Source organism: Megalobrama amblycephala, linkage group LG3 (assembly GCF_018812025.1).
Source record: "Megalobrama amblycephala isolate DHTTF-2021 linkage group LG3, ASM1881202v1, whole genome shotgun sequence".
Classification (NCBI taxonomy): domain Eukaryota; kingdom Metazoa; phylum Chordata; class Actinopteri; order Cypriniformes; family Xenocyprididae; genus Megalobrama; species Megalobrama amblycephala.
The window spans coordinates 47821826-47846368 of NC_063046.1; the positions used below are offsets into that span (position 1 = coordinate 47821826).

Consider the following 24543-nt stretch of genomic DNA (forward strand, 5'->3'; position numbering starts at 1 on the left):
CTTTTCCTTTTTTTTATTATAATTAATGGATTTAAATAATGTTGTTGTTGCTATTGCTTCTGTGGAAAACGGAATGAAAGCTATACAGCTATATATTTTACATTTTTACAGCTAAAGTTTGGGATCAGGAAGAGTTTTTTTTTTTTTAAAGAAATGACTACTTTTCTTCAGCAAGAACGCATTTAACTGATCAAAAGTGACAGTAAAGACATTTATAACTTACAACTGTAGTTGTAATATATAGTTATAATAGTTGTGATAGTTACAACTGTTTTCAACTTTGATGAAAATAATAAGAAATGTTGGATCATTTGACACACTGAAGACTAGAGTAATGATGCGGAAAATTCAGCTTTGATCACAGTAATAAATACAATTTTAAGATATATTAATACATTAAAATTGTGAAATGAATATGCAACAGTCTTATTATTTACCCAAGATGCTTGAATCTTAGATTACCCTTTTCTCTTTTTGTCAATGCAAATGAGCAGACACTGCTTCTTCCTGGCTTAATTGTCATTCGAAATGTGACTTGTTTTGAATGAACATGAGACTTCCCCCGCCTATTTCTTATTGCACTTTTCTGAGAAGCAGGAAGAACGTGAGCTTGTTAAACCACAAACAACTGTCAGTGAGTGAAAGCGATAGGTTTCACATCATAGACAAACTATAGAGCTGTGTACCGTGACTCTGGACAGCTGTCTGCTGCATATGGAGCTATATAGGGAGGCAATAGACTATCTGAACGCCTATGGCATCTCTCCTGGTAAGACCGTTTAAACCAAATTCACGTTGCCTTAAAATATTTTTTTGCTTTATTCACTCTCTCTCTCTTTCTATAGTGTATGTATTAAATATCATGGTATGTGTTTCTAACAGTGACTGAGGAAGAGATGGTGGATTCTGACTTACTACAGGATGTGTTCGCTGAGGAAACAGAGTGGGTTTCTCACAGCCCACTGCAAACTGAACCAGGTTTGCCATCCACTCCAGTAAGTCTGCAGTTCAAACCTTTACAGAAGATGAATATATCATAATAAACTAACAAAACTGAATTATCTATCAGTGAGTTGTTGTATTTATACTTGTATGTTGTCGAACGTTATTGTTGCAGGTCTATATCAGAATTACAAGACAAATTTTAATACATGATTTATATGCTATCATCTACTTAGTTGATCAAGGGTTTTTCTCAGTGCTGAATTATTTGTGTGATGTGAATCTTCAGCATGGTCACCATTCAGTTATGAGGCTTGAGGACAATGTTGTAATGTTTTTCCAGACAACCGTTACCCCAGATGACCTGCTTCAGAAGAGAATGGTGGTTTTGAAAGGGATTTTAATCAGTGAGGAGATCTACCTGACAGAGCTTGAGACGCTGCTCACGGTAATATGCTAAGACTCTCAAACAGATGTCAGTGGACATTTTTAGATAGGAAATATTGATGTTATTCATACGTATATAAACATTCACATTTAAGCACTTATATAGTATGGTGTCAAAAGACTCTTACTTTCCAGAATGTGCAGATTGTGAAGTCAAAACCTCTGTGGTTGAATATCAGAGATGACAAAAGGAAAAATACGTTATTTTTTGCATATATTGCTAAGCCTACATATGAACTACTTCCTTTATTAAAAAAAAAAAAAAAAGCTTGACTGCAATGCCATTTGTTGACTAGGTTACAATTTATTGCTTTGTTTTCAAACACCTCAGGATTATTCATAGTTTTCAGGTCCATATCCAGTTAGGGTTTCGTCTCATGCTCAAGATGCCCTTTAGCACTTCGTGTTTAAAGATTCATACCAGTTTCAGATACACGTTATTTAAAATCTAACCATCTGTCATTTCCTGTAGGTCAACTTCTGTTTCTCTTAGTGAAGTATTGCTTCCCTTTCTTGTCAAACCATTAGTGGCTAAGATTAAACTAGATAGTTTCCAAAAAGTCCAGGATGACATGCAACATAATGTTGAAGTACAGAATGCATGAAAAGTGTCATGTTTTCAACCACTTCCTCACAGGAATGGTGTCAGATATTCACATATAGTTTTAAATGAAGTATATTTAAATGTGTTATTCTTAATGTTTCAGTTAGTTTACTTTTATTGTTTACATTGTTAATACTATAATGAATTTATACATAAGTGTGTGTAATTTTTTAGCTGGCTACATCAGTTCAGCATAAGCAAATTTCAGTTCCCAATCTTTCTTTCGTTCTTTGACGTTTCTCTATATAATTTCTCTTTCTCTGCAGCCCATGAAAGCTTTGAGGGCAGCAGCAGGTACTTCTCAACCAGTGTTGTCCACTGAGCAGGTTCAGACTGTGTTTTATCAAATCCCTGAGCTCAGAGATCTGCACAAGGACTTCTGCACAAGCCTTCGGACTAGACTGCAGCCAGAGAAAGTGATGGATCCGCAGTCACAACAAGACCTGGGGAGGGAGGAGGGCCCAGATATTCAACTTTACCAAGCAGAGCATTATTTATCTGTGGGAGACCTGTTTCTTAAGTTTGTGAGTTGTTGTTGTTATTATTATTAGCAAACATGTGTTTATGTTGATCATAAAATTTATTTTACAACCATTGACAGTTCACAAATTGACAACAACAGTGATGATAACTAAAAATGCTATATTCTCTCTTGGCCTAATTTTTGGTGTAATATGAAACATTTGACTCTATTGAGCCATTTGGTCATATTTCCCACCTAGAAAGATTTAATGTCAGGACCGACCAAACTTATACCCCCATTTTCACAGACAAGGCTTAAGCTAGTCCTAGACTAAAATGCATGTTTGAGCTGTTTTAACTGAAAGCAACTTATATTGACATATTTTAAAATATGTCACTGCCATGGTTTTGTCTCAAGATGCACAAGATCCAGTAATGTTTTTTTTTTCCTAGGGTACATTTATAAAAGCTACTTAAATACCCTAATTGATCTAAGGCCTAATCCTGGCTTAGTCTAAGCCCTGTCTGTTAAACTTTTCATTTGTCGTATTACTCATTAATCAATGTCATGGAATAGTAGTTCAATAACTGAGTTATATGTTGATTCTGAAGCAGCTCTGACTGATTGTGAGTTTATTAAGTGAAGGATTCTTCGGAAGGATTTGCAGACTGATTCATACCACTAACTTCATCCCTTCAGTCTTGTTTAATTATTCTTTAAAGGAACCGACTCAAAAGAGTCATTTGTTCGTGAATCGTTGTGGTTCTTTTACGAGCAGAGTGTGAGGAACACCGCTGCAGAGTCAAACACTGCTGTGATCTGGATAATCATGGTGCATCATATCAGAAATATGTAAATGATTCCAGATAACAAATTCTGATAAACTCAGTATTGGCTGACGCTGTACACGTGAGCAGCACGACGCATGCGTGTGATGCTGACGCAGGAGCCGGCCGATACTTCAGCGTTCTGACGTAGAACCTGGAAGCGCTGCACTGTCTAAACAACATAAACAGCCTATGAGAATGACAGAAGAGAGAAGAAATTGTTGAATAAAGTCATTATTTTTGTTGCGTTTTTGCGCACAAAATGTATTCTTGTCGCTTCATAACATTAGGTGGGTTTATATGGAGCATTGTAATCGGTTTAAAAGTCCAATCCAAATGAAATGCACCATATAAACACCTCAATCAGAATAAAAATGCCCAAACCGAATGAAATTGTAATCGTTTTGAGAGGGGTGGGATAAACCTTTCTATAAACCAAACAAAATGAAAAATTCTGCCATGTAAACACGTTAAACCGATTACTCAAGAGGTCTGGGGTCGTCATGCAAAATTGTGGCGGCAAAATCAAACTAGAGTAAAACTGAAACAACACATATTAAATAAACTGAAGGAACTCTACGGACCTATATTCACACGCTTCTGCTTTTCGGAGGAGGGAGGGGTAGCATTGAGATGCTCCTTTGAGATGCACAGCCAGAGATTGTATATTATAGGTAGAAGAGGGTCTGTATCTCTTACCATTGGAGAAAGCGTAATGGCTAGCTTAAAGGGTTAGTTCACCCAAAAATGAAAATTCTGTCATTTATTACTCACCCTCATGCCGTTCTACACCCGTAAGACCTTCGTTCGTCTTCGGAACACAAATTAAGATATTTTAGTTGAAATCCGATGGCTCCGTGAGGCCTTCATAGGGAGCAGTGACACTTCCTCTCTCAACATCCATACACTGATTCATTTGTGCTCCGAATCTTCCTGAAGCAGTGTTTTGAAATCGGCCATCATTAAATAAGTCGTTTTTTTTTTTTTTTTTGGTGCGCCAAAAATATTCTCGTCGCTTTATAATATTAATATTGAACCACTGTACTCACATGAACCGATTTAAATATGTTTTTAGTACCTTTATGGATCTTGAGAGAGGAAGTGTCATTGCTCCCTATGGAGGCCTCACGGAGCCATCGGATTTCAACTAAAATATCTTAATTTGTGTTCCAAAGATTAACGAAGGTCTTACGGGTGTGGAACGACATGAGGGTAAGTAATAAATGAGAGAATTTTCATTTTTGGGTGAACTAACCCTTTTATCACGTGCGGCACCTCTCAGCCCATCACTGCCCGCGGTTCAAAGCTCCTTCCTTGTGTACCGCCAGAGCGTTAGCATTAGCCTTACGGTTTTTTGGCTAAAGGTTGCAGGCTTGCCTTCTAGTGGCTTTGCCTCAGCCACCAAAAAGGTCAGCTTACTGAGCCCGTCTTTTCCTTATACCTTCCAGCAGTAATATGCTACAAATTCACGCTGTAGCTTGGGGCCGTTCACATATCGTGCCTAAAAACGCCTGGAATGCGCTCTCCACGATGACGAGGAAATTTCAGCAAAGGATTCATTGATTTCTAGCCCTTGCATTAGCTTTACTACTAGATATATTTATGGAGATGAAAAATAATAACCCGCCCTGTACAGCTATGATCAGCTGTTTCCCTGATCTTTCGATGTTGTTATGGAAAGGCCGAAGCTAATCGGTTGGTTCTTTGATCTCGCCGCTCATAGACGCGCATGGAAAAAACGAGCTTCTATTATGAGCACGCTTGCCTACATTTCAAACAACAAACTTGCGCATGCTAAAGACGCGATATGTGAACGGCCCCTAAGAGCAACACTTTACATAAAAATAGTGCGCATAAGAAATAATGGAACTCCATGTTGATAGGAATAAAAGGCAGCAAACAAGGCATAGGCTAATGTGCGCATGTCACAAAGTCATTCCGATTGAAAGCGCCGGCACATGTAAACAACATATTGGATTAGATCAAGTCTTATAAACAGTCCACCGAATCTTTCAATCGGAATGATTTTAATCAGAATGACAAAAAACTACATGTAAACATGGCTACTGAGGTTGAACCACTGTAGTCATGTTGACTATTTTAACGATGTCTTTACTACTATTCTGGAGCTTGAATGTGGTAATTACCTTGCTTTCTATGAGGGCTTTTTTTAAAAAAAAAACTCTGATTTCATCAAAAATATCTTAATTTGGTCTTATGGGTTTGAAACAACATGAGGATGAGTAATTGATGACAGAAATTTCATTTTTGGGTGAACTAACCCTTTAATTTCTTTATTGTGGTGTAATTTGCAGGTCAACCAGTTAGGAGTGTATCGGGGCTTCATTGACAACTATGAGAATGCAGTGGAGATCGTGCAGAAGTGTATGCAGTCAGACCAACGTTTCAGGACACTTGCAGAGGTCTTACAAGTTTCCCTTTTTATAAGTGGTGCTTACGAAGCAGAGCATCACTATTGTTATCTCTCATACTTATTCTGGGCAAAAATATCCTAGAATTAAGATTCTCTTGAAATCTGTGAGATCATATAGGCCTATCTCTGTACCATATCAACTGTTTAGAGCACCCTAGCAACCATACAACAACATGAATAGGTGATATCAGCACCTGAACCATACAGACATGGGATTTGCCTCTTCTGCAGTCACACAGAACGCCCTGGCAACTGCCGAAATTTGCCACTGCTTGCACCACTCACATTTATTGTGAGTAATACACTTTATTGTCTTTTAGGGGAACTGCACAAATCCCTTTGTCTCTTGTTATCTTTAGAGTATGATGTCCTCCAAAGGGTCAGACAATGTCAAAACTAAGTACACCTTTGAAGGTAAACAGTACTTTTCTTTATGGTTTTGAATAAATCATTAAATGCTGGGAACATTCAATTATTATTCTACTCCACAGCGCTCCTGTATAAGCCGTTAGACAGAGTGATGAAAACCACCCTCGTGTTGCATGTGAGACGCTGTTCAGGATCACCTTTTTTTTTTATTTATAAATATTCATTCATACTTATGGATTTATTAACGTTTTCCTCTATCCTCCTCAGGATCTGTTGAAGCACACGCCCCCTGATCATCCCGACAGCATCACGCTGCAGGAAGCGCTTCGTCTCACCAGCAGCTTCCTGTCTGGGGTCAATGAAAGGTCGCAGTGCAAACGATCTGTCATGCTTAGCAGAGGAGAGGTACCTTATACCGCATATGTAACAGTCGCATGTTTATTCACATATTTTTTAAACTTTTATACTAAACTATAATATTTAACATTCATCATCATATTTAAGTGTGTGCATATCCACAGAGACGTCAACTTTTGCGTGATGGGTTTGTGGTAGATGTGTGTGAGAGTGGGCACAACCTGAGACACCTCTTCTTGTACACTGACATGCTGCTATGTGCTAAACTGACAAGTGCAGGGTGAGCCTCCACCAATCACAGCTTGTTAAAAATATGACATCATTATTTGAAAAAATTCTGTTATATATAAACATGATATGGATGTGTACTGTATGAGCTTATGTGTATTTTCATAAAAAGGAGGCAGGCACAGTACAGATTTTGCTGGTACTTGCCATTGGTTGGCCTGAAGCTGCATTGGGCAGCTGAAAATCTGCCCTCATCAGAATACCAAATGAAAATCAGCAAAACCAGAGCCAAAATGCACCAGCTCAAACAAGCACTCCAACAACACATGGTAAGGCAATTTGAATGTGATTGACTGTTTTTTTTTTTTTTTTGAGTCATTAAACTATATAAATAAGCAACATTAAAGGTGCAGTAAGTGATTTCTGAGAAGCGCTGTTGAAAGTAGATCGGACTGAGCGCCACAACACACTTGTAGCCAATCAGCAATAGGGGGCGTGTCCACTCATGATGGGGGAGGAGAGAGAGTGAGCAAGAGATACAGAAACTGTAGAATAGTGTTAATTTCGTTGACAAATAATTTATCAACAGCATTTTTTGACAGACAAAAACGAGACAAAAACTAAATAGAAACCAGTTATAAATGACAAAAACTATGATGAAAATCTATAGACATTTTCACCAACGAATAAAAACGAGATGAAAATGTTAGGGAGGGACAATTTGGGAAGAGATCCAATCAGAACTGATGCCCTGCATGGTAGATGAGCACTCTTTCGCGTCTTTTCGCACCTGAACAGACAAATACACACAACATTATGTAAAAATATTTGGAGAGTATTCATGTAACACAGTCGGTAAACAGTTGGGAAAATATCAGATGTGCATCAGTGCATTGAATCCGTGCATTCAGTATTAAAGTGACAGCAACCTATAAACCTGCTGCTGTCTGCGTCCCTTATGTTCAAACAACAAAAGAGAAAAGCATTCACTGCTTTTTAATAGCTTTAATAAGGATTAATTATATTTAATTTATACAAATAAATATGTCTGCTTGAAAGAATAAAAATTATGTATGCAAGTTGTTATAAACAATGACTGAAGTTGTCAAAAGACTATGACTAAAACAACCAAAATTTGCTGTCAAAATTAACACTGCTGTAAAAAAAAAAAAAAAAAGAGATGGCTGAGTGACATTACAAAAGAGAAAAGATCAGAGTAAATATCACTGGAAAAAGAAGGGTTACAATCAGGCAAGTGCTTTAGGACCCGCGTTAATATTAGAAAATATCTTAACAGGAAGGCCTGAAAATGGACGCTGAGGTTGTGTCATTTCATTTTGCTGTTTCACAGAACCAAGATATGCTGTTGTTGTAATGTTAGTTATAGTAACAGGACAGTTTGAGTGTCACTGTTTGTTTGGAGCTGCTAGAGACTAACAACCAACTCTTGCTTATACAGTATATACTCATGTACGATATGGTAATTTTTTTCTTCCTTGTTGTTTGTTTGCATTATTAGTATTATTTTGCTTTGCTTCAGCTATTATAAAGAGACATCCACTCTTACATTGTGTGTTCGTGCATTTTGGGAGCAGAGCAATGAAGGGAGGGGTGTGTTTGTTTGGGCTGATTTATAATAGCAACAGAGTTCAACAATGATTCTCAGATATCACTTACTGCACCTTTAAGAGCGTAAATGCATCAGTGTGCGACTTTTTTTGGAGAATATTGCTGACAATGGCCCAGAGGTTAGGTAAATCTCCAAAAAAAAAGTTCTCAAGAGGAAAAAAAAAAATGGAACAACAAAAGTGAAGTTCCCTTTAGATAACTTCATAATTGTGTGTTTGTTACAGAAAGGAGGCAAGGTATCAGTTTTTTGTGCTGTTGATCGCTTGAGGAGGAAGTTTGAAGAGTGTGAGATCTGGCTTTTAACAAACACACCATCTTTTACTTTAGAACTACACAGCACCAGTGGAAAGGTGAAACCACAACACTGTCACACGTGAACAAGCGAGCACATCCTCTCTCTCTCTTTTAATTCTTTTTTTAGTAACACTTAATAGCATTTTCACAATACATGCTGTTCTAAAGCAGATGAATAGATACAGAGAATAAAGGTTTAATACCCCAAATGAGCTGAAATGTAGTTAAAGGCTTGCAGAGTAAAGAAAAAAAACAAAAAAACTCCCTAAGATGTTTAGTTAGATGAGGAAGAAACTTGAAAGATTTTTGTGAACAAAGAACCAAGTATGACTAGATTAAAAGCTATTTCACATCAAAAGTGAATATTCAGAATGCAAGATAAAGTGCAATTCAAATTTAAATGCAAGGAAGCAGAATTCAAATGAATAGAAATTGTCATAGAAAAAGTACACAAAGCCTTGTGTTAAAATTTTGATTTTTTTTTTTTTATCGTTGAGGTCTAAAGGGTCTGTGGATAGACAGATGGACAGACAGGCAGATGTTAGCCAGATAGATAGAAAGTGACTCTTAAAGGTGCCGAAGAACATGTTTTTAAAAGATGTAATATAAGTCTAAGGTGTCCGCTGAATGTGTCTGTGAAGTTTAATCTCAAAATACCCCATAGTTTTTTTTTATTAATTTTTTTAACTGCCTATTTTGGGGCATCATTATAAATGCGCCGATTTAGGGTGTGAGGCCCCTTTAATTCTCATATGCTCCACGCCCCAAGAGCTTGTGCTTGCCTTAAACAACATAAAAAAGTTCACACAGCTAATATAACCCTCAAAATGGATCTTTACAAAGTGTTCATCATGCAGCATGTCTAATCGCGTAAGTACAGTGTTTATTTGAATGTTTACATTTGATTCTGAATGAGTTTGATAGTGCTCCGTGGCTAAAGCTAACATTACACACTGTTGGAGAGATTGATAAAGAATGAAGTTGTGTTTATGAATTATACAGACTGCAAGTGTTTAAAAAATGAAAATAACAACAGCCTTGTATCCGTGAATACAGTAAGAAACGATGGTAACTTTAACCAAATTTAACAGTACATTAGCAACATGCTAACGAAACATTTAGAAAGACAATTTACAAATATCACTAAATATATCATGTAATCATGGATCATGTCAGTTATTATTGCTCCATCTGCCATTTTTCGCTGTTGTTCTTGCTTGCTTACCTAGTCTGATGATTCAGCTGTGCTCAGATCCAGACGTTTATACTGGCTGCCCTTGTCTAATGCCTTGAACATGAGCTGGCATATGCAAATGTTGGGGGCGTACATATTAATGATTCCGACTGTTACGTAACAGTCGGTGTTATGTTGAGATTCGCCTATTCTTCGGAGGTCTTTTAAATAAATGAGATTTATATAAGAAGGAGGAAACAATGGAGTTTGAGACTCACTGTATGTCATTTCCATGTACTGAACTCTTGTTATTCAACTATGCCAAGGTAAATTCAATTTTTGAATCTAGGGCACCTTTAAGTAGAAAATGACTCTAAATGTGATGTTTGTAGTTCATGAAGCCTTTCCACTACATGTCTTTCCTGTTAGTGGTCAATAAAGCTTTTTCCTTCCACAGAGTCACACTATCCGACTGTTTTCTTTGTTTGACCTGAATGAGTGGAAAGAAGCCATTGAGAAACAGAGTGGAAACTGTGAGTGCCTCTTTATCTAACTGTGTATTTGTTCTGATGATTGATTTTATGATCATATGCATGTGTATGTACTGTATGTGTTTCACAGGTATAGAGACGGTTCCTCCAGACCTGCTGTCTGTCACAGGTTCCTGTATCAAACTCAGAATGACTCAACAACCTCCCCTTAACTGCATTCGATCCAGTAAAGTCCCCTCTATATCTTTCTTAGTAACTTTTATTCTGTAAATATTGTTCTCACAATCCTTTCAATCACACTTGTGCACAGTGAACATGCTCTATTTCTAAATTTCACAGATGAGAGCGCAAACATATGTGGAAGCTTATATGTGATAGTTCAATCTGCGTGTGGTCTGCAACACCCAAGCAGTAAGTGCCAAAACGCACGTTATTTGTAGAACAATGGAAGTTTCCAAGCCACACACTAAACCCACAAACTCATCACATACATTCTGCTCTAAATACGAAGCATACATTGCTTTCATAAAACGCTATTTTCTAAGTAACACACTACAAAGAAACAATGTGCTTAAATAAGCTTCAAATACATTAATAGTTAAAATACACCAGTTTACATATTCTTTTAAAGGTGCAGTAAGCAATTTCTGAGAAACGCTGTTGAAAGTGGATCGGACTGAGCACCACAAAACACTTGTAGCCAATCAGCAGTGTCCACCCCCTGGTGTGTCCACTCATGATGGGGGAGGAGAGAGAGTGAGCAAGAGGGAGATTTGAAGAAAGACTGTAGAAAGAGAGATGACTGAGGGACGTTACAAAAGAGAAAAGCTCAGAGGAATATCACTGGGAAAAGAAGGGTTACGATCAGGCAAGAGCTTTAGGACCCGCGTTAATATTAGAAAAGCTTTCTAGCACTGGAGAGACCTAAGTGGAAAGTCCTGAAAATGGTTGCTGAGGTTGCGTTATTTTTGCTCCATTTGTGAGTAACATCGGTTTTGCTGTTTCACAGAACCAAGATATGCTGTTTTTGTAATGTTAACTACAGTAACAGGACAGTTTGAGTGTCATTGGCTACGTTTACATGCACCGGTTTTCGTCAATCCGAATGAATTGAATCCGATTGTAGATCTGTTTACATGTACTCTAAACATTGTAATCTGATTCAAATATCCATTTATATGTTTTATATACATTCCGATTAAAACTTTTGCGCACACGCTCTGCGTCTGACGTCGTATCAGTCACACTTGAGAAGACAACCATGGATGTGACACCAACAAAGCTCATCGTTATTTCTACCAGAAAGACTCAGGGAGGTAAGATAACGTGACAACCATATTTGTTAACAATCAGCAAGCCAAATGTTGTAAGAAAGTCTTTGGCGTAGGCCCCGTCTGTAGCTCAGATCCTAAAGGGTTGCGGACTCTGCATTTCCTGCCTGAAGATGAAGGCAGGGGCATAGCCGACCCCCTGGGAGGTATGGACAGGGACCATCCTGGTGGTGGTGGGGAGGATGGAGGTGAAGGTTTGCATCAGCATCTGCGGACTCAAACGTGTCAGCAATCTTATATACTCCAAGTGCAAGATAATGATTGGTTAGTACATTGAACATAACGTAACATTGAGTCTTCCTGGCAGAACTTAGGCTGGAGCTTTAATTTTTGCCCTGTTGGCATACACCTTCATAAGGGGCCGTTCACATATTGCGTCTTTTGCTCGCGCTTCAGACTGAAAGGCTTCAGGTCTCAGGAAAAACAACGTCAGGTGTCAGGTCTCGTACAATTAGGCATCGGATGAAACAGCCTCAGACAAAAAGGCATTGGATGAAACTGACTCAAATGTACATTTGTATTAGTCTATTCGCTAGTTTTATTTGCATGTTTAAAAAGTTAGCTAAATAACACATTGCAACTAGATGAGTAAAGTTCGTAGACAAACTTTAAGTTGGCTTGAAAAAGCCTAGCCAGAAAGTTTGAAGCTTTTCAGTTTGAAATGGTTTAAGTTTTAGTTTAGTAGTTTAAAAGCTAGCTAGTGTGTGAGTGTGTGTGCGAGTGAGTGATTGCTATGTAAGGTACTCAGGATGATTGCTAGGGTGTTGCTATGCAGTTGCTAAGGTACACAAGGTGGTTGCTAAGGTGCTGCTATGCGGTTGCTAGGGTACCCTGAGTGGTTGCTAAGGTGTTGCTATGCCGTTGATAGGGTATTTGGGTTGTTTGCTAAGGTGTTGCTATGCAGTTGCTAAGTTACTTGGGATGGTTGCTAGGGTGTTACTAAGTGGTTGCTAGAGTACTCTGGATAGTTGCTAAGGTGCTGCTATGCCGCTACTAAGGTATTCTGGGTGGTTGCTAGGGTTTTGCTATGCAGTTGCTAAGGTACTCGGGTGGTTGCTATGGTGTTGCTAAGTGGTTGCTAGGGAACTCAGGATGGTTGCTAGGGTGTTGCTATGCAGTTGCTAGGGTATTCTGGGGCATTGCTCTGATGTTCTATGTGGTTGCTATATGGTTGCTAAGGTGTTCTGGGTGGTTGCTATGAGATAGATGTGAGTGTGTGTGAGTATCTGAGTGTGTGTGGATAGATGATAGATGGATAGATAATTAAATTAGTTAGAGAGTTAGATAGATGATAGATAGTTAAGATAGATAGATAGATAGATAGATAGTTAGTTTGAGAGTTTGATAGTTAGATAGTTAGTTTATGAGTTTGAATGGCTTTGAAACAGTGTTTCTCAGAAATCGCTTACTGAAATTTTAATTAAAATATCATGCAATGTAGGCATTGAACAGTATCTTCCAATAAGCCTCGTCTTAATTTCACTTGACCTTTCAGGTGCGTATGTGTGCGTGGAGGTAGACGGCTTTGAGTTTTACGACAGACGAAAACAAACCTGCCTGTCAGCCTTCAGTGTTACACCACAATGGGATGAAGTGAGTGGTGGGAAGCAATTATACGTTTTTAGAAATCAGATAATGCAATCTGTGATTTACAATAATGTACTTAATTTACTGAGCTGATTTGAATGTTATGTGTTATGTATAGGAGCTTGTGTTTCAAGTGGATGGAGCTCAGCAGCTGTTCCTGGTATTTGTGTCTCAGAATGAGAATGACACCCAGCACGACATTGTGGGCAGGGCGGTATTAAATGTGAGTTTAACATACACTACCTTTCAAAAGTATGGGGTCAATAAGGTTTTTTTTAAGGAATTTACACATTTATTCAGCAAGGATGCATTAAATTGATCAAAAGTGACTGTAAACATTCATAATGTTAGAAAATTAGAACTTAGAATAAATGCCGTTATTTCAAACTTTCTATTCATCAAAGAATCCTAAAAAAATATGTAACAGTATCCACAAAAAATACTAAGCAGCACAACTCTTTCCAACATTGATAATCATGTTTCTTGAGCAGCAAATCATATTTGAATGATTTCTAAAAGGATCATGTGACACTGAAGACTGGAGTAATGATGCTAAAAATTCAGCTTTGATTACAGGAATAAATTACATTTTGAAATACATTAAAATAGAAAACAGTTTTATTTTACCTGTATTTTTTATCAAATAAACGCAGCCTTGGTGAGACTTCTTTCAAAAATCTTACTGATCCCAAATTGTTGGACTGTAGTGTTCCTTTTGCTTTATTTTTTGTTACCTTTTATAAACATTTTGCCATCATCTATGCATCCTTATTTGAAACCACAATTATTTCTGTGGAAAACAAGTTTTAGGACTTTGGCAGAATGTGCAAGCCAGTACAGAACATACAGTGAAACCGAATTTTGATAAGTGGCTGTCAAGCTCCAAAAAGTATAAAAACATTCCATATTTCAATTAATCTGAAGCTGTATGATGCTCAAAAAATTGTGTGCATAATACTATGGTCTATAACCAAATCATTGAGACTCACTGACGGTTTTACCATCATTTGTCATTTAGGTTAACTACACAAATGTATGAAGTTTTGGTTCAGTCTGCCCATTTAGGTCAGGGATGGGCGACTCCAATCCACTGTCCTTCAGAGTTTAGCTCCAACCCTAATCACAAGCTAATCAATGTTTTCAGGATTACTAGAAAGCTACAGGCAGGTGAGTTTTTATCAGGGTTGGAGCTAAACTCTGCAGGATACTGGCCCTCCAGGACTGAAGTTGCCCATCCCTGATTTAGGTGTTGATGTAATGTATAAAGGAACTGTATATGTGTACTTTACAGCTGGACCCTGACAACATGTTTAAGAAGTGGAAGAAAGTCACGTGTTCTTTGGGCCAAGTTGATGTAACCTTGTCAATCAAGTACGTGCCCCACCCTCTCGAGCCTCCTAGCAGCAGCCCTCTCGTACAGGAACCAGTGTTCTGTGTGCCGATTGAACAAGTGGCAATGTGAGTACGATCCAAATCTTTATTACAGATCACAACTTACTAATACAGTGAAGAAGTTGCCAAATTTATTCAATATCCTTGGCTATAAAGTATTTAAACACTTAAAGGTGCCCTAGATTCAAAAATTGAATTTACCTCGGCATAGTTGAATAACAAGAGTTCAGTACATGGAAATGACATACAGTGAGTCTCAAACTCCATTGTTTCCTCCTTCTTATATAAATCTCATTTGTTTAAAAGACCTCCGAAGAACAGGCGAATCTCAACATACGTAACAGTCGGGGTGTACGCCCACAATATTTGCATATGCCAGCCCATGTTCCCAACATTATGAAAGGCATTAGACAAGGGCAGCCAGTATAAACGTCTGGATGTGCACAGCTGAATAATCAACTAGGTAAGCAAGCAAGAACAATAGCGAAAAATGGCAGATGGAGCAATAATAACTGACATGATCCATGATATCATGATATTTTTAGTGATATTTGTGATTTTTAGTGATATGTGATATTTGAGCATGTTGCTAATGTACTGTTAAATGTGGTTAAAGTTCCCATCGTTTCTTACTGTATTCACGGAGACAAGACTGTCGTTATTTTAATTTTTGAAACACTTGCAGTCTGTATAATTCATAAACACAACTTCATTCTTTATCAATCTCTCCAACAGTGTGTAATGTTAGCTTTAGCCACGGAGCACTATCAAACTTATTCAGAATCAAATGTAAACATCCAAATAAATACCATACTTACGCGATTAGACATGTTGCATGACGAACACTTTGTAAAGATCCACTTTGAGGGTTATATTAGCTGTGTGAACTTTGTTTATGTTGTTTAAGGCAAGCACAAGCTCCGTGGGCGGGGAGCACCAGATTTAAAGGGGCCGCACTGCATAAATCGGCACGTTTATAATGATGCCCCAAAATAGGCAGTTAAAAAAATTTATAAAAAAAAAAAAACAATTTTGAGATGAAACTTCACAGACACATTCAGGGGACACCTTAGACTTATATTACATCTTTTGAAAACATGTTCTTGGGAACCTTTAAGCCACAATGTGTAAATGCTATTGCTTTACATATTAAAGCAAAATATCAAGAATATCAAAGCAAATCTTAATATGTCTTTTTTTGTTTTTTGTGAAGTCTCTTCTGCTCACCAAGGTTGCATTTATTTGATCAAAAATACAGTAAAAAAAACATTAATATTGTGAAATAATATTATAATTCAAGATAACTGTTTTCTATTGTAATATATTTAAAAAATATAATTTATTCCTGTGATGCAAAGCTGAATTTTCAGTAGCAATTACTCCAGCCACATGATTTGGTGATATAAGTGATATTTTTGTAGTTAATTTAAGTACTGCATAATTTACTATTTTCTTTAGTGTCACTTTTGATCCCTTATGAATAAAATTATTCATTTCTTTAAAAATAAATCATATTGTCCCGAAACTTTTGAACGGTAGTGTATTTAGATATAGTAGATGCACACTTTATGGTTATGAAACATTAATGGAACGTCCATAATGTGATGAATGCTAACCACCTGCATGAACTACTAATTTCCTTTTTAATTTAATATTCATGAACATATACAGAAAAGGTAGTTGGCAGCACACTGAGTCAAATGAAGACTGAAGAGGTCTAGTAAAGCATAATTTATTTTATAACTTGCAAATTATGCTTTTCTTCTTCAGTCTTCACTGGAGTCAGTGTGCGGCCAGCTACCTTTTCTGTTTATGTTCAAGTATTTCCTTGGCTCTACGCACCTGAAAGAAAAGGAACTTCTTGTCAATTTAGAGTGCAACGATTTCCTCTAATTTAATATTCATACAATTTCAGAGTGATATAATTGTTCAAATAATCTGTAAATTAGGAGGAAGAAGTATGTTACAGTTTTAACTTTGTCATGAGGTTTTCATGTGCTGGTGGTCACGTTTGTGATTCTGCTTTTTAAGACATGTAGAAATAGAGGTGTTTTGTCATCAAAAAAGGAAGAGGAAAATGAAAACAGAATAAGAAGTGTTTAAAGGCTTGATTGTGTCTTTGTGTATTCACAGGCATGAGAGTGTGCTGGTCCCCCACATTGTCCGTTCCTGTGTGGAGGAGGTTGAGAGGAGGGGCCTGAATGAAGAGGGCATCTACAGAATATCAGGAGCCAGTAGCGAGATACAGGCACTTAAACATGCATTCAACACTAGTGAGTGTGTGTGTGTTTGTGTTAAAATGTCAGAAGATTTTCACAGTACTTATCTCTAAAGCGTGCCTCTCTCTCTCTCACTGTAGATTACCGCGAGGCTGTGAGTAAACTGAGGAGTGTCGATGTGAACGCTGTATCAGGCACTCTAAAACTGTACTTTAGAGAACTTCCTTTACCTCTTATTCCCTCTGAGCAATTCAAGGAGCTCTCAGATGCACTAGGTGAGCCCCTCACTTACCAGAATGCAAAATTGCCACGGTCAACAATTACACAAGCAACATGAGAACAGAGTACATGATTTTGATTCTGAAGCATTTGTAATGACAGTATCTCTCTCTCTCTATCCGGCTGTGGCAGACATTGCTGATCCATATCTCAGAGCAGACAGCATGCTGACTCTGTTGCAGGATCTACCAGATGTTAACCGCAACACTCTCCTCTTCCTCTTACATCACCTGAGACGGTACATAACATCCTTTGAACATTGTAACTGTCAAAACACTGATTTAGTGTCACCCCCAGACTGACCTGAAATCACTTTTCCCATTGATGGATGTAAATAAGAAAAAGATGTTTCTATATTTTATCTCTCTCTCTCTCTGTTGGGTTCCTTAGTGTTGCAGAGAGGAAGGAAGAGAATAAAATGTCTCTGAGTAATTTGGCCACAGTGTTTGGCCCCAGCCTTTTGCGCCCCCCAGTGGCTCGAGTCGACATATCTCAAGAAGTGGAGGTTCAGGTGAGTTAATGTTACTTCTTCTTTACAAAATAAATGTTTGATGTGTCCAGTGTTGGGTTGTGGTATTATAAGTGGGAACATTTCCTTGAAGCCTGACCGATAATGCACACGCATGCATTTTTTTTCTATTCTGATCATCTGGGGTTTATATTAGAAGAAGTGAAACAGCACATTTCTACACTTAGTGGATACTAGCGTATCTTCCCTACTATAACTTTGAAAAGTCCCCTGTCTGTGTTTTTTTGTTGTTGTTTTGTTTGTTTTTTTACTCTTTCCATTTGTTGTTTACACAATTTTGGGTTAATGGACTATTTATCTTAACAATCAACCAATTAAAAATCACATTAAAATCTTAGCAAGTTAATGCATCTTCTTTACAGTAATCTTTTTCTACAATAATACAGTAAAAAGGATATTTCTTTCTAGGTTTTTTGGCCTGCATGAATCTAAAAGCAATTTTTCTGATAAAAATTGCAATTCCGAATGAAAAATCATATCAGTAAAATTGATATATAATGATTTTATAATGATAATAAAATATTAATATAAATAAAATAAAAAATACCTTTGTAATATCTCTATAGGCGCTGTTATTAAATATGAGTCACATATTTCAGGTCTAAACAACAACATTCTCGCCTAAAAAACTATTAAAACTACAGTTCGTGGTACAAGAAGTAGTATTTGTAAAAATTGTGGTTGATTTGATCGGCCGCCATGACGGTCACTTCAAGCGGAGTGATACAAACGGTGAAAAGGCAGTAGGAGTGCTGTTATCACTGAAATATTGCATGGCTATCAGCCAATCAGATTCGAGAACCAGACAGAACTGTTGTATAAATATATATATTACTGTAAAATTACAATACAAATACTAATAGCTTAATTTGTTTATTTTCAAACATTAAATCATATCAATTTTTTATTTTGCCGGAAAACCACAGGGAGCTTTTAAAGCTTCACTTTTGTTGACCACATCCATTTTTTAAGCACTTCTCATTACATTCACTCCGAAACATGGTTCATATATAAATTAATTAAATTGCATTCATGCTGATTTGAAAATATCCTGATTTTGTTTTTATTTTAATTAACCATGCAACTGTTATTTAGATATTATTATTAATAGTCATTTTTTTGCAGACCATTAGTTATTTTTGGTAAACACTTCATGTTCTATTATGATCACAGGCAAGGTTTAACCCATTCAGGATGATTTGTAGACCACTTGTGACTTATCACATTGAAGGATTAATCAGCTAATCACAGTAAAGAAGAGATTGCAATTGGTGGGCATTGACAGGGTAATGAGCCAATCCTAGCCCTGTGTCCTCTTACATGATTTTTCACATCTACACATGTGTGTTTCTGTTTTTCTGGTCACAGGTTCAGGTGATTTTTCTCTATCTACAGTGTCAGAACCTTCCAGAAGCTCTTCTCACAAAACCTCTGGACATTGATGAGCTAGAGACATGAGCCTTCAACAACCATACTCCTATCTGTCTGCGTATTCACGGTTGTCTGTACATTTATTTAAAAAAAATGTTCAACTCTCCTTATTTTACAGATTTATCAGTGTAATATTTTATTTTAAGATTTTTAATGTCATTAAAAAATGACATGATCACAAATTGACCATGTTTTAATGTTTCAGTACATGCTCTGTGAAATTTTATGGGGACAAAAATCATGTGTGAGATCAGAAGTTTTATATAAAAGCTAAAGATTTCTCCACACAGATTATGCTCATTTTCAAGTTGGTCATGCGAATTTGCCTCGCTGACCAACAGAAAGCTGCTTGGTTTAAAAGGTGTTGTGAGTTGACAGTTTTGCCTGCAAAATTTCACCTAATTTTGTTGATGTGACCGCTTCTTTAGCTACAGGTCAGATTGTGGACACTTCTGAAATATAATCGACTAACTGGTTACTGTAGTGAGAGAGAATCTGAAACCCCAGTGTCTTTTGATCCAGGACAGAAAAGTATTTTCTTGTTGTATCGTATGTAAAGGCCTCGACCGACTAGGACCTCATAGAAACAGAGACTCTGGGTGGGCCGAGAGAGCAAAAGGGGAGAAAGGTGAAGTGAGACACTTGTAATATCCTACCACAGATGGCCAATTCTCACACACTTGTGGGGGTCACCAATAACTCTGCCACTCTCCAAACCCCCTTACCCCCACCTCCATGCAAATCAATCCGCTACGGTTCAGCTTCAACAAGACCAAGTTCACCATGACATGCACCAGCACTTCAAAGAGATCCATGCTTCCTAACCTCTCCCCCAAGGTTGCTGGGTGTTGCTTTTCACCTCAGCTTATGCCCCACCTGGCTGGGCTGGGATTCTCTCTCCCTCCCTCGGCCTGATTTTGACTTTGATCCATAATCCAAACTCGGAAAAGCGCTCCCGTTCCCAGCGTTCCAGTCAGGAAAAGTGCAGTGATGTCAGATGTGTGCCTTAACGCCATCCAGACATAGCCTCGGTTACAACGTAGCATCAAATGAGTTATGGAAAAAAATCAGTGCTCCCACGCTAAGACGGCCACCAATAAAACAGGTTCCTGCGGTTAAGCACTAATGCAGACGGGACGATCGGAAAAGATCTTGCTATTAGAATAAAAAGGAGTGAATGATGGATCGAATGGGAAAAGCACAATGAAATACGGACATTATTAGCAACGGCTGTACTTCTCTTGGGGGTAGAACTGAAACTTAGATTTGAGGGCATAGTTTGAAATGTACATCAGATGCTAACAGACAAAATAGCCTCATGAAATATGATCAGATCATTTTAGTACAGGGGTTCTCAAACATCTTGATGCCAAGGAAAGATCATCCTCTAAATAAGATAATCCCCATGCAAGGGAGCACCTTTTATATAGAGAGCATGTATTATATAGAGAGCAGCTCTAAATATTAATGACACATTTGTACTGTTAGAAAAATAGTAAAAAGAACTTTTGTTTTTCTTTTAGTTTTTTACAGTCATTAGCTATGTTTCCTTCTATTTTTATGTGCATTTTAGGATTTCGCATAAAAACACGCTGGATGGAAACGTCAAGATGGGCATAAATTCTAAAAAAGCTCATTAAAGGGTTAGTTCACTCCAAAATGAAAATTTTGTCATTAATTACTCACCCTCGTGTCGTTCCACACACGTAAGACTTTCATTCTTTTCGGAAGACAAATAAAGATCTTTTTGATGACAGAATGCTCTCAGATTTCCTTCCATTGACTGCCTTTGTAACTTACACTTTGACGCTTCAAAAAGTTCATAAAGAGATCGCAAAACTAATCCATATGAATCGAGTGGTTTAGTCCAAATTTTCAGAAGAGAATCGATTGCTTGTTATGACAAACAGATTTAATTTAGGTTCAGATTTGAAATGATTTAATAAGGTTCATTCTCGTGTGTTATGCAGCACGTTTGAGCTTCTGGAAGAGGTTTGTTCTCGCGCGTGTAGCAGGTTTAATTGAGCTCCTGCATATGTTCGCTGATCAATGTTTACATGCGAGTAAAAGCCTAAAGAAGAAGAACGAAGGTCTTACGGGTGTGGAACAACATGAGGGTAAGTAATTAATGACAGAAATTTCATTTGAGGTGAACTAACCCTTTAAGCACTCAATTAGCGTTTCCATTACCCTTCAAATTGAAATTGCGAATTGAAAATACACCCAATGCCCAATTTTGCAAAAACTCCCATATATCACAAAAAAGTTTTTTTATGCTCACATGAGGTGGTTTTTAAGGCAATTCGAAAAAAAGGAATATTTCGCAAAACTGCAAAGGAAACAGGTCACCTGCCGTATGTAAAAATTGATCATTCTTTAAAGATGGCGCAGTATGTTTGACAGAAGATGAGACAAGAGTTCTTTAATAAACTCATAAAATACAAAACAACGTCTCATTAGATTAAAAACAGTAGGCTTTTTCGAGATGCATCGGCGCTACGCAGACTGATCGGTATATGACATCAAAGTACTGCGAGAGCAATTCATAAGCATAAGGAGTCCTATGTTCTCCAAACTCTCTTGCGGTACTTTGATGTCATACGTCGATCAGTCTGCGCAGCGCCAATGCTTCTCGAACAAACTTAAACCTACTAACATCTGTTAACATCTGCCATGATTTTTGGAATGACTTATTGCGAGAAGAAAAAAATTTCACAATAGTTTTTTATTGACATTTAGAAATTATTGCAAAAGTTTTGCGCAAATCTGTAATGGAAACCCGGCTTATGTTTATATCCAAAGTTGCAAATTTAACTTGTGCGCAAATTTGGAATATCACATCATAGTTTATGCACATGTTTTTGTATTGCGTAAAAAATATATCCGACTCAGTTGATGCACATTTTCAGAATTTATGCACATCTTGGCGTTTCCATCCAGCGTTTTTTATGCTATCCCAAAATGCGCATAAAAATAGGTGGATGGAAACATACACTGTAAAAAAATGAATGTGATTTTAACAGTAACATATTGTAAAAACGCTACGAAAAAAAATTGTAAATCGGTTAACAGTAAGTTCCTGTATTATATACAGGGAAAAACTGTAAAAGCTCTTACCAGACATTTATGCAATTTTCACAGCAAAATGCTGTAAAAAATACAAAATCTATGTATAATTTACAGTCAAAATCTGTAAACTAATATTCCCACAATTCCCTGTGTGACACTCCACATTTGAAAGTATTTTGTTTAAATAGTCATGTTTTTTAATAGTTTTTGTTATCATGCAGTTATGTACATTTGGGTTTTATGTTACATCTTCTGTTGTTTGATGAATGTTTATTGCATTATTTAAGTGTCGTGGGTTACCATGATGGTGTTTTGCGTTTGCGTGAATGACTCTTTGCACCTTCTTTATATTAGTATACTTCAACTTGTGGAAAAGCTACTTGTGATGAACTCTGAAATGTGTTCTTCTGTATTTTTTACAAAATTATTCTGGCAACCACAGGTGGATAATTTTGTATCTGATACAAAAACAACCGCATAAACTACGATGGAAACACATTTACCGAATAAAATCCCTGGATGCTTACCAAACCTTGACTTTGCTTCAGTGGATGTGAGTGATTGGATAACTGGACTAACCAGCGGACCAATTTCATTTCACAGCATCTTAAATGCTAGTTTGATCATTCTGAAAAACCTGAGAGAGTCATCAATGATTTGGTTTAATTCCCTCCCAGAAGCATCTCACATGATTATGTTCACAAACACCCGGCATCTGAACGCAACATAACATGACAGCATTTATTGCATTTCGTCTGAGCGTTCTTGAAAAGTAAATCTTTTATGATGGAGGAAAAAAGAGGCACAGTGGCTTCCCCGATTGCTGTAACTTCCATTTTTGTTATAGATGTTTTGCGGTTGTGGCCAGAAGTGATGCAAAATCACACCATAAAATAACAATAAATTAATTTTATTAACTTCTACAATAATTCAAATACAGTAATTAATTGTTGTTCAGCGTGACAAAAATGGCGCAATATGGACGTACGCATGTCCAGTTGGACAATCTGGCCATAGCTGTAATCCTTACCATGTTTTTGCGCAAATTTCCCAGGAAGTGATGATTTTGTCCTCTTAAACACATGGGATGGAAACGCTGCTTTATTATATTATGATATTTCAATTTTGCGCATAAAATGGAAACTAAAACAAAAAGAAAAAACTTTACTGTAAAGTTTGTTGCAAAATTAAGCTTTCTCATTTGCACATACTGTACAGAAAAAGCAAGATCCCCCTATGGGAGTAACATTTCTGAAAGGCGGGTGTTTCCATTCTTTTTTAGTATAAATCCTCAGTCCGTCTAATCACTTAATCAAGATTTGGAAAGTCAAAGTTCATTTTAACTTTAGCAAACCCAACTAGCAGAGCAACCTGATGACATACAGATCCACTACAAACCTAAATCCACTGAGCTCACGATTTTGTCATTGTTTGGATGTATATTTTACATATTATGTATATGTTCTGTTGAGGTTTATCAGTGTGTTAGAGTGAACAATATATATGTACCACAGATGGCACCAGTTTTATTAGAGCTAACAGCGAGCAGGAATCTTGTTGCCATGGACGCAATGTGTTCGTATGAGAGGCATGCATGCAAGGGATCAACTGGATTGACCTCCTCACTCTCGGGTTAACAGAAGCCGCGTGTGTATCTGGTTCCCTGTGCCCGTCTATGCGTATGTGTGCGTGATCTGAACAAAAGTGTGTTAGCAACATGTTCGGGAAGGCTTATTAAAGAGTGAGGTTCAATCTGCGGTATCATTACTCACACTGTGAGAAAGAACAGAGGAAAGTGAGCGAGCGTGAGTGCGGTAGAGCTTGTTGAACTTTGCCTCTGTAATGTACTGTAGGCCTCATGTCTCGTAAAAATTCCTCTTGCCAGCCAGTAAACACACAGGATCTCAGAGTTTATTCCACATGCATTCACTCTCTATGTTCTTAAAGGAATATTCTCGGTTCAGTAGGCTACAAGATAAACCCAGTTGACAGCATAGTAGCATAATATTGATTTCCTTAGAATTAATTAATTAATTAATTAATAAAATTGACTCCCCCCCCATTTTTCTTTAAAGTCGGCATGAAACAGAAGTTGTGATGGTCTTTTCTTCCCTATTGTGACATATATAAAATGGCTTCTCAAACAAGAAAAAATGTAGGCTGGGATTTGGTTTTGTGAATTTGAGTTTAATGTGGGTATATTATCAGTAATAAAGTAATCAAATTTTAATCATTCAAAAAAAATGTATATCAGCCATTGTATCCATGCGATTCAGAGATGAATGCCATGAATGATGTTGAAGGCCAACTAATGTTGTCCAGTAGAGGGAGCCACAGGATAGCAAATCCTTTAAGATCTCAGTTTAAAGACTGAAAATTGTTCAGTAAATTGACTTGTAGTAAAAAAAAAAAAATACAAAAAAAAAAATTCTAGTTACATAAAGTTT

General features: G+C 37.2%; 1 protein-coding gene across 1 annotated transcript; it reads left to right on the forward strand.

The window, feature by feature from the left end:
• Nucleotides 1–392: 392 nt before the first annotated feature.
• On the forward strand, nucleotides 393–19209 carry si:dkey-33c9.6 (active breakpoint cluster region-related protein). Its single transcript, XM_048185811.1, has 22 exons — nucleotides 393–769; nucleotides 883–995; nucleotides 1286–1390; nucleotides 2260–2517; nucleotides 5599–5706; nucleotides 6077–6131; nucleotides 6209–6261; nucleotides 6354–6491; nucleotides 6608–6723; nucleotides 6844–7000; nucleotides 8525–8650; nucleotides 10226–10301; nucleotides 10390–10485; nucleotides 10599–10670; nucleotides 13086–13183; nucleotides 13296–13400; nucleotides 14469–14635; nucleotides 16703–16842; nucleotides 16929–17063; nucleotides 17200–17305; nucleotides 17458–17578; nucleotides 18965–19209. Exons 1-22 carry the CDS (start codon nucleotides 715–717, stop codon nucleotides 19052–19054), a joined length of 2490 nt encoding a protein of 829 aa, XP_048041768.1. The 5' UTR covers nucleotides 393–714; the 3' UTR covers nucleotides 19055–19209.
• The last annotated feature ends 5334 nt before the right edge of the window (nucleotides 19210–24543 follow it).